This window comes from Malania oleifera, chromosome 3 (genome assembly GCF_029873635.1).
Source record: "Malania oleifera isolate guangnan ecotype guangnan chromosome 3, ASM2987363v1, whole genome shotgun sequence".
Classification (NCBI taxonomy): domain Eukaryota; kingdom Viridiplantae; phylum Streptophyta; class Magnoliopsida; order Santalales; family Ximeniaceae; genus Malania; species Malania oleifera.
Window position 1 is genome coordinate 114,571,121 of NC_080419.1, and position 15,018 is coordinate 114,586,138.

Here is a 15,018-nt window from a genome sequence, read left to right on the forward strand (position 1 = left end):
ATCAATATACCTACTACATACTCCTTTTTTCAGAACCCACCATAGAACACTTCTGCCAAGTACCCTATCACGAGATATCTCTAGGTCAATAAAAACCATGCACAAGTCCCACTTCTTTTCCCTAAATTTTTTCATTAAATTTCTTACTAAAGACATAGCTTTTGAACTCCCACGCATTAAAACCGAATTGATTGAATCCCTCGTTTCTAATCTTAACCTTTGTTCAATTAGACTCTGAGGTTTCATTGTATGACTTAAAAGTTTAATTCCATAATATTTTATTTTGAGAATCTCTTTATTTCTAGTATTAGATAAATTAGTTAACAAATAATTCCGTTATCATCTAAGCATTTCCAAACTTCAATTGGGATGTCATCCATACTATAGTTTTCCTTTTTTATTTTTTTTTATTTTAATGTGAAAATAACTTCATTAACTCTAATTTTGCATATAAATCTTGAATTTTTAGTTGCCCTCATTTCTTAATTCTAAGTTTATGCCTACTACTTGGTTTCCATTACATACCATACTATAGTAACTTTGCCATTATATCTTCTTATTTAACCAAAACTTTGTTCATCCTAATTTTTCATGCATTTGATATAATTAAGTCCTCTTACTATTTTCTTTCTCTAGCCCTAGCAACTTTAAACATATCCTTTTTATCCCTTCTTTTTCCATCTATTCTAATATATAAATCGTTATATGCTCCATATTTAGCTTCACTAATCTTTTTTGGCATCTTTTTCTGTCTTTTTATACCCCTCAAAATATCCATTTTTAATATTTTTGCCCTGTTTTAAACCATGTTGTTTTTGTCTTCACGGCATTTTGGGCATCTTGATCCTACCATGTTCTTTTTTCCCTAGATTAAACATCTTTTTTTTTTCTTATCCTTTCAATAGAACTTACTATCATACTCCAAAGAATGTTCATGTCAACGCTAACTCCTATTGTCACCAATCTTTGAGTACGTGCAAAATGGCCCCAACAAAAGACTAGTTTTTGGTCACGCTTTTCAAAAATATTTGGTGCTAGTTCATCAAGAATGAAGATAATGCAAAGATCTCCATCAAATAACAATGCATGATTGCAAATAGAAGAAAAACAGTTGAAAAATTTTCAATTGTTTAGGTGAGCGAGCAAAACTGCAAAACATAGTAATTCATCACTAAATGATAAATCGATAACCAATAAAAAAAAAATTGTACAATAGAGAAATGGAAGAAACTAATACCAAGCCTTTTTTTTGCAAAGACAAATAGAGGAAACTAATGGCAACTGGTGATTACCAAGCCTTTCTTTTTGCAAAGATGCAATATTTATGCTAGGATAAATGTACAATATAGAAATGGAGGAAACTAACGGCAACTGGTGATTATCAAGCCTTTCTTTTTGCAAAGATGCAGTATTTATGCTAGGATGGGAATATATGCAATGCTTTAAACTACCAAAAATATTTTTAATTCACCTGAACAGCCTGCTGCAAAACATGAAACTTTTCTTGGTTACATTTTCTTCTTCTTACCACCTCATCCTGCTCTTGCAACATCTCTTCAAAAAGATTTTCCCTACATATGCACTAACAGACTGTTTCAGAAGTGTACGAGTGCAACATGTTCATATATGCAGCAAGAAGAAAACTTTTTATTCATCATCGAGCAGCACAGGTTTTATTAGTGCTAGGCTGCGTACTATGCCACCACAACTTTTTCAAATAAAGAAAAATCTTGTTATAGAATTCAAACCACGTTAAAGAAGGCAATCCTGTATAATTCAAGCCAGTAGGGTATCTTTCCATATGATTAAACAAATAACACAAACAGGTTTATGTTAGGTTCTGCAGAAAATCAGTATACCAAACCAATTTACTCGGTTGGTATTTCTGAAGTCAAATGATACTAGTTAAATTCTGCATGACAACTTGGTAAAGGGATAAAAGATTCCTTATGGACTGAAATCTTCTGTAGGTTGTATCATACAAATCTAAGAACTTCACTTCTGATACATATGTCATGCACAAATATTTCATAGGAAATTTACAAACAATTTATAACTACAAAGAAACATCCATAAAATGAGATTGCATCCACATATATTTTCAATCTTGAAATACAGCCCACTCATGACCCATTTGATGTGCAAAATGGAACAGTATCGCCTACAAATATGATGCATACAGAAAGTGCATTTGGAAACATTGTGATGTGTGTTAATCTGCAACGGTGACACCTATCCCTTTTCAAACCTCTGGGAACAACACAGAGTATCTTTCAACCCTTAGGCTGATTTCCACCTCAAAAAAACTGCCCTTAGAATTATGATGAACCCTTAATCTGTAAAGGAAACACCTAAACATCCTTCACTGAGAAGGAATTGTAGTCAAGAAAAGGGATGAGAGTACTTGGAAGCTCCAACATACTCCCATTTTCACCTCCAATCAACTTGTACCTTTCTCCTTAACTGCCGAGCATTAACGTTGTTTTCCAAATCACCGCCAAGCAACCCATACCTTTCTCCTTTCTTTTCCCATACCAATACCTCCATACCCTACCTCCGATCCTCACATTTCATCACAAACCCAGTGACAATTCTCTAACTACCTTCTTGAGTTTTGAGGAACCATGGGTGACAAGTCACAAAAAAAGAGTCTTGATCAACAAGAAATGATATGACTTCAAAGAGAAAGGAAGGTCTTGGTACACTACAAATGAACCAGCCATTTCTTCAACCCATTCTAAGAGGAGGAACAATGATGGCTGGCAACAAAATTACATCTATCCCACTCTGCAAAACGTTGAATCCTTGAATGGACACTTTTAGGGCACCCAATCACATTGTTCTACTTCGTTTGAGAGCTAATACCTCTAGATGTTTCTTTCACTAGAGAAGGTACAGCATAATGGGGTTATTCCCGTCAAATATTTTGTGAATGGCCAAATGAATTGGCCTTGAGTTCTGTATATTATATATAGACTTTACAAGAATGCTATACAAGGAAAGTAAATAAAACGAGCTTCAAATGCTTCACGAATAGAGTGACAATCGACTTCAATATGCTTCGTGCGCTCATGATGGACAGGATTGGCCGTGATCTTGATAGCACTCGTATATCAGCATGTAGAGGTGTAGGATCAATCTCAGAAAAATCTAGCTCAGCAAGCAAGCCTCGAAGCCAAATATTGTAAGAACAAGCAAGAGTCATCGCTCAATATTCAAATTCTGTCGATGACTTAGAAACTCTGTCTTGCTTCTTAATCTTCCAAGACATCAATGCATCACCTAAGAACACACACCAACCAATGATGGAGTGATGTGTATCCGCACAACCAGCCCAATCAGCATTACTATAAGTAGCAAGGCGAGTAGAATTTCCTGCAGGGAAGAATAAACCACGGGCAAAAGTGCCCTAAACATAGCATATGATCCTACGGACAGCAGCCAAATGAAGATGACAAGGAGTCTGAAGAAACGTCTGGTCTAGTAATGGCGAGATAGATAAGACTACCCACCAACTTCCGATATAAAATGGGATCAGCAAGTAAATCACCCTCCTCTTTGCGAAGCTTGACATTTAATTCCATGGGAGTATCAACAAAAGTACTCTTTTGAATGCCAGCTATGGCCACCAAGTCACCAGCATACTTATGTTGATTGAGTGAAATATCTGAGGGACTACGATTCACCTCAAGAAAAAGAAAATATGTGAGAGACCCAAGACCTTTCATATGAAATGACTCTTGAGAGATAAGTCTTGAGCTGAGCAAGTAAAGCCGAATCAGAACTAGTAATCACAATATCATCAACATAAACCAAAAAAACAACAATACCCATGTCTGATTTTCGAAGAAACAACGAAGTGTCACACTTGTTCTTCTTGAATGAAAATTGTAATAAAGTGGTGCGGAATTTATCAAACTGGGCCCTTAGAGCTTGTCTGATACCAGGCCCTCAGAGCTTGTCTAATACCATAAAGATAACGACAAAGCTTACACACATGTGAAGTTGGAGAGGGAAACAAGCCCAGAGGTGGCTTCATATAAATACACTCTTTAAGATACCCGTGAAGAAAAGCATTCTTGACATCCATCTGATGTAGAGGCCACTCACTAGAAGCAGCAATAGCCAGAATCGTACAAACATTCATCATCTTAGCCACAGGAGAAAAGGTCTCTTCATAATTGACACCATATTCCTGATTATTCCCAAGTGCAACAAGGCAAGCTTTGTAACGATCCAGACTTCCATCAGATCGGACCTTGACTAAGTAAACCCATTTACAAACCAGAGGAACAATGGTGGGAGGAAAGGCTTAATGTCCTCCTAGGTGTGATTGGCCTCTAGAGTGGCAATTTCTTCCTACATAGCTTATCGCCAACAATCATGTTTGGTGTCATGAGCTAAGCTTGTTCAGGGCATTATGCTTGCCTGTGACCGTTTATCTCGTGTACTTGGGATGGGTTTCCATCATGTAAATACTAGTGTAGGGTTATTTTCTGCTAGTAGAGTCTTTGTAAGCCAAATGAGGTAGTATGACTCCTCGGTCACTTTGATGTTTCCTAGTGCCGGGATGATAATTACATAAAAACCTCTTTAGGGGACGATAAGTGTTCATCAGTCATTGTAAAACTCACTAGCAATTGTCAACGTGCTTAGCCTACTTGCCTCCCTCGCTAAGTACATCATGTCAATAGAGGATTTGTTAATAAATTACGTTTGCTTCAATGTTTACTGCTTGCTTACCACGGCTTTCATGAATTGATTATTATTTCCACTGCTATCTGAATGAATGTTAATGAAAGTGCTTCGTGGATGAATGTTGGTAAACAATAAGCTAGCTAGTTAAACAAGAGTGCTTTAGCTAGCGCCACACGGCCCTTCACAAGGGTGTGAAAAGAGTCAGACCGTGACATTTGTATCAGAGCCAAGTCGGTGACACTTGGTGAGAGCCCAAGGTTGAGTTGCTACATGAATTCGATTGCTTTTGTTGTTGGATTTGGGAAGCTTTAGTAAGTGACCATGGCACCAAACAACGCTGAAAGAATCAGTGCACTAGAAGCACAGGTTGAAGAGACAACCAACAATATGGCCAACGAGATGGCCCGACTGAGGGGACTTGTCAATGAAGTGATGGGATCACAGCAGCATCAAGCAAGTTTGACAAGTAAAATGTCAGAGGACTTTCACCACACTGTGGAAACTTTGCAGGCCCGGATAGCAGATCTAGATGCAAAGATGAATGTGATGGTTCTTGCTATGGGGAACTCCAACACTCTGGGAGTTAGCAAGACCAAGGTGCCAGAGCCCAGGACGTATAGGGGTGCCCGAGATGCCAAGGAGTTAGAGAACTTCTTATTTGATGTGGAGCAGTACTTTCGCGTTGTGAGGATGGCCTCAAAACAGGCAAAGGTGGATACTGCGATTATGTACTTGATTGGTGATGCCAAACTGTGGTGGCGTACCAAGTATAAAGAAATTGAAAATGGAAGTTGTGTAATTGATAGTTGGGCAGACTTGAAGAGAGCTCAAGGCTCAATTCTTTCCTGAGAATGTTGAGTATAATGCAAGGAGAAAACTGAGAGATCTCAAGCATACGGGGTCGATTAGGGAATATGTGAAACAATTTTCTGCTTTAATGTTGGATATTTGGGATATGTCGAAGAAGGACAAGTTATTCTATTTTCTGGAGGGGATGAAACCGTGAGCAAGAACTGAATTTCATAGGCAAAGGGTTCAAGACTTGTCAACTGCACAAGCGGCTGCAAAACGCTTGACTGACTACGCTGGTGATGATACCGCTTCATCCAAACAGTTTGACGGAGAGGGAAACAGTGGAAAGTCTTTCAAGAATGGCAAGCCCAATAGTGGGGGAGCCAACTCTAAATCATCAACCTCAAAGGAAGTTTCGTCGTCTTAAGGGTTCAACACACCCAATGGAAAGGGGAAGAGTAAAATTTCGTGCTACTTGTGTAGTGGGCCTCATAGAGTTTTTGAGTGCCCTCACAAAGCCTCACTTAATGCTTTACAGGCTTCCATTGCAGAGCAGGCAGTGCAAGACGATGAGGAAAAGGATGATGCCCCGAGGGTGGGTTTGGTGCAGCTAGTGAGCGCATTGGAAAAGCAGGAAAAAACACCAAAAGTTACACGAGCAAAAGGGTTAATGTTTGTGGACTTGAGGATAAATGGAAAGAGTACTCGCGCTATGGTGGATACGGGGGCTACTCATAATTTTGTTTCGTAGTTGGAAGCATGGAGACTCAACTTATCCTTAGAGAAGGATACAGGACGCATGAAAGTAGTTAACTCTGTAGCCCAGCCTACTCTGGGAGTAGCCAAGCAAGTGACTGTAAAACTTGGACAGTGGGAAGGTCATGCGAATTTCACAGCGGTGCCATTGGATGACTTTCCAGTCATTCTAGGAATAGAGTTCCTAAGGGGGACGAGGGCAGTGCTGATGCCTTCGGCTGGTTCCTTGTGTCTGGTGGGAGATCACTCGTGCATGGTGCAAGTTGTTACAACGAAAGGAGACGACGGGAAGTCCCTTTCAGCCATACAACTCAATGAGGGATTGGGTCAGGGTGAGCAGACACGTCTAGCCACAATTGTGGTAGACAAAGAAGTAGGCAAAGAGCTGGTGCCTACGACCATCCAAGCGGTGTTGGATGAGTACAAGGAAGTGATGCCGGATAAGTTGCCTCACGAATTACCTCCACTACGGGGTGTGGAGCATGAGATCGAGTTGTTTCAGGAGTGAAACCACCTAAGGGGCCATGTCGGATTGCGCCTCGAGAGATAGTAGAGATGGGGAAGCAACTTGATGAATTGGAAGCAGGATGTGTTCGCCCTTCCAAAACACAGTTGGGAAAATTGGTGTTGTTTCAGAGGAAATATGAAGAGCATCTACGGAAGGTGTTCGACAGGCTGAGGGGAAACAGTCTAGATGTTGAAGAAGGAGAATTTCTCTTTCGCTCGGCGAAGCAACAAGGTCGTATTCGGAGGGGTATGGAGAAGGAAAGGATGATTCAAGAACGGAAGATCCCCACGACAGTGAAGGAGTTGCGTTTCTTTCTTGGTCTTACTAAATACTGCAGGAAGTTCGTTGAGGGGCATTCGCGGAGAATGACTCCAATGGCAGGACTACTAGGGAGGTATTATTGGCCGCACATGCTGGATGATGTGGTTGATTATACCAAAACTTGTCTCATTTGCCAACAAGACAAGGGGGAGCGGAAGAATTATGGTACTTTCATGGCTGCACCAAAGTACTGTTTGGCAGAGTAGACGACACAATTGTTCCTCATGACTGTTGTGAAACATTGGGGTGTTCTCCAAGTTATTATTTGTGACCGAGACTTAATGTTCAGTGACAACTTCTTGGCAGAATTTTTCAGGATATTCAAGTCACATATTGACATCTCTTCGAGTTCTCACTGACAAACAGATGAACAAATGAAGAGATTCAAAGAGCTACTAGATGAGTACTTGTGCCATTGTGTCAACAACCAGAAGAATGGCGTGCAACTACTTGATGTGGCTCTGTCGCTCAACAACCAACAAGAGCCCTTTTGAGCTTGTTACAGGCCAGCTGCCGTTGTTACCTCACACAGTGGGCGAGCCGTACAGACAAAGGAGTCCCAGGGCGTACATCTTCACCAGTGAAGGGAGACAGAATGCAGAGTTTGCCCAAGCCAATCTAGAGAAAGCTTCTGAGCAAATGAAGAAGTGGGTAGATAAGGGGAGAAGACCGCAGTTTCATGTCAGCTGCCTCAAGCCGTTCAACGCCAACACCAATGACCTGAGCAGAAGTCAGTTCAACAGAGCAGAGTTGAAGATAGTGCAGCTTGACAGACATGATGTTGAAGAGATCCTTGCATACAAAAAGTTCATATCCTCAAGGAAGAAGTGGCAGAAGTTCTTAGTGAAGTGAAAATGTCTTGATGACAAAGAAATCAACTGGATTTCTGCGGTAGATATTCAACCGTTCGTGGAAAAATTTGAAGTGTACCTACCGCCAAATGTCTACGAGGACGTCGACCGCATAAGTGGGGGAGAATGTCACGAGCTAAGCTTGTTCAAGGCATTATGCTTGCCTGTGACCGCTTATCTCGTGTCCTTGGGATGAGTTTCCATCATGTAAATACTAGTGTAGGGTTATTTTCTGCTAGTAGAGTCTTTGTAAGCCAAATAAGGCAATATGACTCCTCGGCCACTTTGATGTTTCCTAGTGCCAGGATGATAATTACATAAAAACCTCTTTAGGGGAGGGTGAGTGTTCATCAGTCATTATAAAACTCACTAGCAATTGTCAACGTGCTTAGCCTACTTGCCTCCCTCGCTAAGTACACCATGTCAACGGAGGATTTGTTAATGAATTACGTTTGCTTCAATGTTTACTACTTGCTTACCACGGCTTTCATGAACTGATTATTGTTTCCGCTACTATCTGAATGAATGTTAATGAAAGTGCTTCGTGGATGAATATTGGTAAACGATAGGTTGGCCAGTTAAACAAGAGTATTTTAGCTAGCGCCGCACGGCCCTTCACATGGGTGTGAAAAGAGTCGGACCATGACACTTGGCAACGTGAGTGGGAAGTGGGAATATCTAAATTGGACAATGCAGCAGTAAGAGCTGAAACAGAGTCACCACAACTTGAAGAGGGAAACCCATACCATGTCCGGGGTACAGACACTCGAGAATAGCGATGTACCAAAGGCTCTGGAGGTGCTACAATTAACTGAATCTGAAGCGTGGTTGGATCAGGTATCCAATGAGCTATCGGAAGAGACTGTGGGTGGGGACGCCACGTATACACAATACCTAGTTTAAAACAAAAATTGACTGGATAAGGATTTGAGAACTGCTCCTCAAAGAATGGGAGAATCACAGTAGGAGAGGAGGGCACAGAGGACAAAGGAAAGAAATGTTGATTTTCAAAGAAAATAGCATTCCTAGAAATGCATGTACGATGTAATGTAGGATCATAGCAAACAAATCCCTTTTGACACACATTGTATCCCAAGAATGCACATAGAACAGATTGAGCAGTTAATTTATGGTGCTCATAAGGAGGTAAATGAACAAAACATACACAACCAAAGGTACAAAGGTTATCGTAACTAGGTTGCTTAGCAAATAAACGGAAATAGGAAGACTCCATGAGTAGGACTTGAGAAGGTAAACGATTAATCAAGCAGTAGTTTTCAGAGCCTCGACCGAAAACAAGGATGGAACAGAGGATTCCAACAAGAGAGTACGGACCACATCTAGGAGATGACGATTTTTCTATTCGGCTACTCCATTCTGTTGGGGAGTAGTAGGACATGAACGTTGATGAATAGTGCCTTTAGAAGCCAAAAATGCATGAAACTCAGTAGACAGATATTCACCACCAGAATCTATGCGAAATGTCTTAATAGAAGTAGAAAATTGATTGTCAACATACGCTAAAAACACAGTGAAAGTACAAAAAACCTTAGATTTAGAGCGAAAAAAGTAGACCCAAGTAAATCTACTATGATCATCCATGAAAGTCACATAGTATTTAAATTATTTATGTGAACTAACCGGGAAAGGTCCCCAAACATCACTACGGATAAGCTCAAAACACTGAGAAGCTCTACTAGCATGCAAAGGGAAGGGAAGAGTTTTGCTTTTACCAAGTTTGCAAGAGGCACACTCAAGAGATAAAGAAGTTCTTCATTACCAAGTAAACCAGAGTTCAACACATGAGATGATTCTGCAAGCGGATACGACATTCTTTGATAATGTGACCCTTCTTCTTGCAACAAGAGTAGAATTTCTAGGAACAAGTAGCAACGATATGTCCAAATTCTATGTAGAAAAAACATTGCAAAGTGCTAGAATGCGCAGGCGGTCCTCGTCGTTAAGCAGCAGAAGCCACAGGGACAGACCTGGAACTACCATGAGATTGTGCCAAAGTAACTTGAGTAAGTCGTTGTTCTTCACGAAGTAACTCACCAAAACAAACATCCAGAGAAGGAACAGGAAAGCAATTTAGCAGAGACGAGCGAACAGACTCATACTCAGGACGGAGTTTCATAAGAAGCTGATCACGACGACTAGTCTCGTGAAGACGTTGAATAATGGGAAGAAAAGCCATAGGAACATTCGCATTAACCAGATCAGAATATGCATTCCAAAGAGTAAGAAAACACGAATAATAGTCTTGGATGGAACGATTGTCATGTTGAAACATGGTAATCGCATGCTCTAACTGAAAACGACGGGCACCGTTATCTTGATGATATGCTGTTTTTAAATAAGTCCATATAGACTGAGCGGTGCAATAAGGTCACAAGTTGGGGACAATATGTGACTCAACCGAACCAAGAAGCCAAGACATAATCCAAGTATCAAGCACAGCCCATGAAGGACAAGCTACAGACTCCTTGGATTTATCATGATTGGGTGTCTGAGAAAGCCGTGAACCTACTGAAGTTAGTTAATTCAGTTTTTAGTTGGAAAAGTCAGCAGAAAACTCAGCTTACAGTCAGCAAAACATTCAGCAACAAAATTATTCAGTCGGCAAGTTGCAGCCAGTGTGATTCTTATTCAAAGTTCTGTTCAGTTTTTCAAAGTGGAATACAGCTGTCACCCATTAATAGCACAGGAGTGAGTTATTTAGTCTAGGAACTTGTCATATTCTTTGCCTTGTTTCTAGGTTTATTTAATGAGTTGTTAAGTTCCTAGAATATTAAAATTTCCCATCTATTCCCCATGTACTCTGCCCTATAAATAGTGCCCTTATCCCAGTCATTTTAAGTAGTGAAAAAATCGAAAAGAATCTCAAAAAACCAGCAAAAAGTGCTGCAGCACTGTAGCTTTTTATATATGTAATTTCTTCATCAAGTCAGTAAATTAAAGAGGCATTTTTCAGCATTTTTCTTCTCTGTTTTTCTATTCTTCTGTTCCAACAAAATTTGGCATTAGAGCTATGTCGTCCAGCACCTCTTCCTCTGCTGGAACTATGTTCAATTATTCTCAAAACCAAGTACCCATCTTCGAAGGAGAAAATTATGGGTACTGGGCTGATCAAATGAAAATTTTCTTCATTGCACGAGACTTATGGGAGATTATTGAAAAAGGGTATGATGATTCAACTTCAGCAAATGATGTTTCATCCTCTACAAACACAAGCACAGCAACCTCATCTCAGGGATCTGCCTAGAACAAAGAAAAAATCAAAAATAATGCTCTTGCTTTGAGTTATCTTCATCAAGGGATCAGCAAGACCATCTATCCCCGCATCTTTGGCATTCAAAAGGCTAAAGACGCATGGGAAACACTGCGGAAGGAATTTCAAGGAAACAATAAAGTAGTCTCGATTAGCAACTTGGAATATAGGGACACTTACGGGTAAAAGCATGGAAATTGTGGATACAATGATTAGAAGAAGAATTAATATAATTTGCCTTCAAGAAACTAAGTGGTTGGGGGAGAAAGCTAGAGAAATCGATAAATCAGGTTTTAAACTTTGGTACACTGGAAAAGAAAAGCATAAGAATGGAGTAGGCATTATTATAGACAAAAACTTAAAAGATAGTGTTGCGAATGTAATTAGAGTAAGGGATAGAATTATAAAAATCAAAATGGTATTAGGACAAGAGATAATAAATATCATTAGTGCTTATGCTCCTCAAGTTGGCTTAGCAGAAAATCTTAAGAGACAATTTTGGGAAGATATGGATAGTATTATACAAGGCATACCAGGGACTGAGAAAATATTTATAGGAGGAGATCTGAATGGACACGTTGGAAGAGATAATAAAAATTATGAAAGGATACATAGAGGATATGGATATGGAGACAAAAATGAGTCTGAGGAGATGATCTTAGACTTTGCTATGTCATATGATTTTAGTATAATGAATACTTGCTTTAAGAAGAGAGAAGAACACTTAATAACCTTTAAAAGTGGACAAAATATAAGTCAAATAGATTTTTTTTTAACTAGGAGGGTAGATCATGTATCATGCAAGGATTGTAAAGTTATTCCAGGTGAAAGTCTAACCATACAACATAGAGTCTTAGTGTTAGATATATGCATTAAAAAATGGAAGAAAAAGGATAAAATAAACCAGTGTAGGAGAACTAGATGGTGGAACCTAAAAGGAGAAAATATAATAAAATTTAAAGATAAAATGATCAAAGATGGGGATTGGACCTTAGAGGATGGGATAGATTCAAATACTCTTTGGAATAGATTAGCTAGCTCTATTAAAAAGATAGCAAAAGAGATTTTAGGTGAATCAAGGGGAAGATTCTCAAATAGCAAAGAAAGTTGGTGGTGGAATAAAGATGTACAAAAAATCATTAAGACAAAAAGAATTTGGTATAAAACGTGGCAAAAATGTAGAAACAGTGATAACTTTGAAAAATATAAGGAGGCAAGAAAAGATGCAAAAAGGGCCGTTAGTGAAGCTAAATATAGATCATTTAATAGTTTGTATGATAGATTAGGTACAAAAGAAGGGGAAAGAGATATATTTAAACTTACTAAAGCTAGAGAAAGGAAGAACAAGGACTTAGGAAATGTAAAATGTATAAAAAGTGAGGGTGATGTTGTCTTGGTTAAGGACGAAGATATTAAAGAAAGATGGCGAAATTACTTTAGTAAGTTGTTTAACAAAAACCAAATAGAAGGCTTAAATTTAGAATTGTCAAATGAGGAAAAGACTAAAAATATAAGATTTATTCGAAAAATTAGAGTTAACGAAGTTAAGTTTGCACTAAAAAAGATGAAAAATGGGAAAGCTATGGGACCAGATAACATCCCAATTGAAGTTTGGAAATGCTTGGGTGATAACGGAATTATATGGTTAACTAATTTATTTAATACAATTGTAAAAACTAAGAAAATGCCAGATGAATGGAAGAAAAGTACTTTAATACCTATATACAAAAATAAAGGAGATATTCAAAATTGTAATAACTATCGTGGAATTAAACTTATGAGTCATACGATGAAACTATGGGAAAGAGTAGTTGAACAAAGATTAAGGTTAGAAACGAAGATCTCAGAAAATCAATTTGGTTTTATGCCTGGGAGATCTACCACAGAAGCTATTTATCTTTTAAGAAGATTAATGGAAAAGTTTAGAGAAAAGAAGAGGGACTTGCATATGATATTTATTGACCTTGAGAAAGCATATGATAGGATACCTAGGGAAGTTCTATTGTGGGTTTTAGAAAAAAAGGGTGTATGTTGTAGGTATACCGATGTCATTAAGGATATGTACAATGGAGTAATGACTAGTGTAAAGACTATAGATGGAGAAACTAGAGAATTTCCAATTACCATAGGTGTACATCAAGGATCTGCTTTGAGTCCTTATATTTTTACTTTAGTGATGGACCAATTGACTAAGAGTATTCAAAAGGAGGTTCCATGGTGTATGTTGATTGCAGATGATATTGTATTAATTGACGAAACTAGGGATGGAGTAGAGGCTGAGTTAGAATTATGAAGAGAAGCTTTGGAATCTAGAGGCTTTAAGATAAGTAGAAATAAAACAGAATATATGAAATGTAATTTTGGTAATGATAGGAGGAATATTGGAGACAAAGTTAAACTTGATGATGAAGAAATAAATAGCACTTGTAGATTTCGATACCTTGGATCTATTATGCAAGCTGAAGGAGAAATTCAAGATGATGTAATGCATAGAGTTAAAGCAGGTTGGGTAAAATGGAGAAGTTCTTCAAGTGTTCTATGTGATCGTAGAATACCCTTAAAATTGAAAGGGAAGTTTTATAGGACAGCTATAAGACCAGCTATGCTATATGGATCAGAATGTTGGGGGACGAAGAAACATAATATCCAAAAAGTAAAAGTTGCCGAGATGAGGATGCTTAGATGGATGAGTGGTATAACATTGAAAGATAAATTAAGGAATGAACATATTCGTGGTAAGTTAGGTGTAGCTCCTATAGAAGATAAGATAAGGGAAGGACGACTCAGATGGTATGGACACTTGCAACGTAGGCCTTATAGTGCACCTGTGAGGAAGAGTGACTTAGTTACTGTGGGGGGCAGTAGAAGGGGTAGGGGTAGACCTAAAATAACTTGGGAGGAGATAGTGAGTAAAGATTTAATATCTTTGAATCTATCAAAAGAAATGGTCCATGATCGCATAAATTGGCAGAAAAGGATTCATATAGCCGACCCCACTTAGTGGGACTGAGGCTTGGTTTTGTTGTTGTTTTGTTGTAATAAAACAGTCTCGATCCGACTACAATCTCTTTGGAAGAACTTTGATTGCTTGGTAATGAAAGATTCTGAAAGCATCAAAGATTTTTTCTCCAAGGTTGCTGAAATAGTCAAGCAAATCAAAGCTTATGGTGATCCGATAGAAGGAAAAAAGATCAATGAAAAAATTCTCAGAAAATCACCACCAAAATTTGATCATGCAACTGCAGCAATTGAAGAATCAAAAGACCTCTCAATTATGACAATGTTTGACCTCTGTGGTTCTTTAGAATCACAAGAGGAAAGAATTAAAAGATCTTCAGGTCAGCCCTTGGAGTAGGCTTTTCAATCAAAGCTCAATTTGAACCATAAAAATCAAGAGAGGAAGGGAAGTTTTCAGCAACAAGACCAGTCTCAAAGAGGCCAAAATAATCAGTCCTGTGGTCGTGGAAGAGGCCGCGGCAGAGACAGGAATTTTCAGCCTCAAAGGTCCAGCAATCAAGGACAGAATTGCATCATATGCAAGAAGTCAAATCACACCTCAGCTAAATGCTATTTAAGGTGTAAAAGGTGCTGCAATCCAAACCATTCAAACCGGGATTGTTGGCACAAGAAGAATGAAAGTTCAGAAGCAAATTTCAGCAAAGAAAATGATGAAGAGCAAGTGTTTCTCACTTGTCTCAATGCTGAAAGCAACGACGACAAGGTTTGGTACCTTGACAGTGGCTGCAGCAGTCATATGATAGGTAACCATGAGTTATTTGTTGAAATTGGTAAAAATGCTTCAAATTCCGTTATTCTTGGTG

General features: G+C 38.8%; 1 protein-coding gene across 5 annotated transcripts in view; it reads right to left on the reverse strand.

Annotated features, from left to right (window-relative positions):
- The window catches only part of LOC131150789 (dynamin-related protein 3A-like), a 103,790-nt gene that overhangs the window by 3,962 nt on the left and 84,810 nt on the right, over window positions 1-15,018 (reverse strand). For 4 of the 5 annotated variants that reach the window (XM_058101748.1, XM_058101751.1, XM_058101750.1 and 1 more), the window contains one exon: window positions 1,472-1,571. In XM_058101748.1, the coding sequence (XP_057957731.1) occupies window positions 1,472-1,571 (100 nt within the window). Of the gene's footprint in view, window positions 1-1,462; window positions 1,572-15,018 lie in introns of those variants that run through there. The other variant, XM_058101752.1, reaches the window with a different exon arrangement.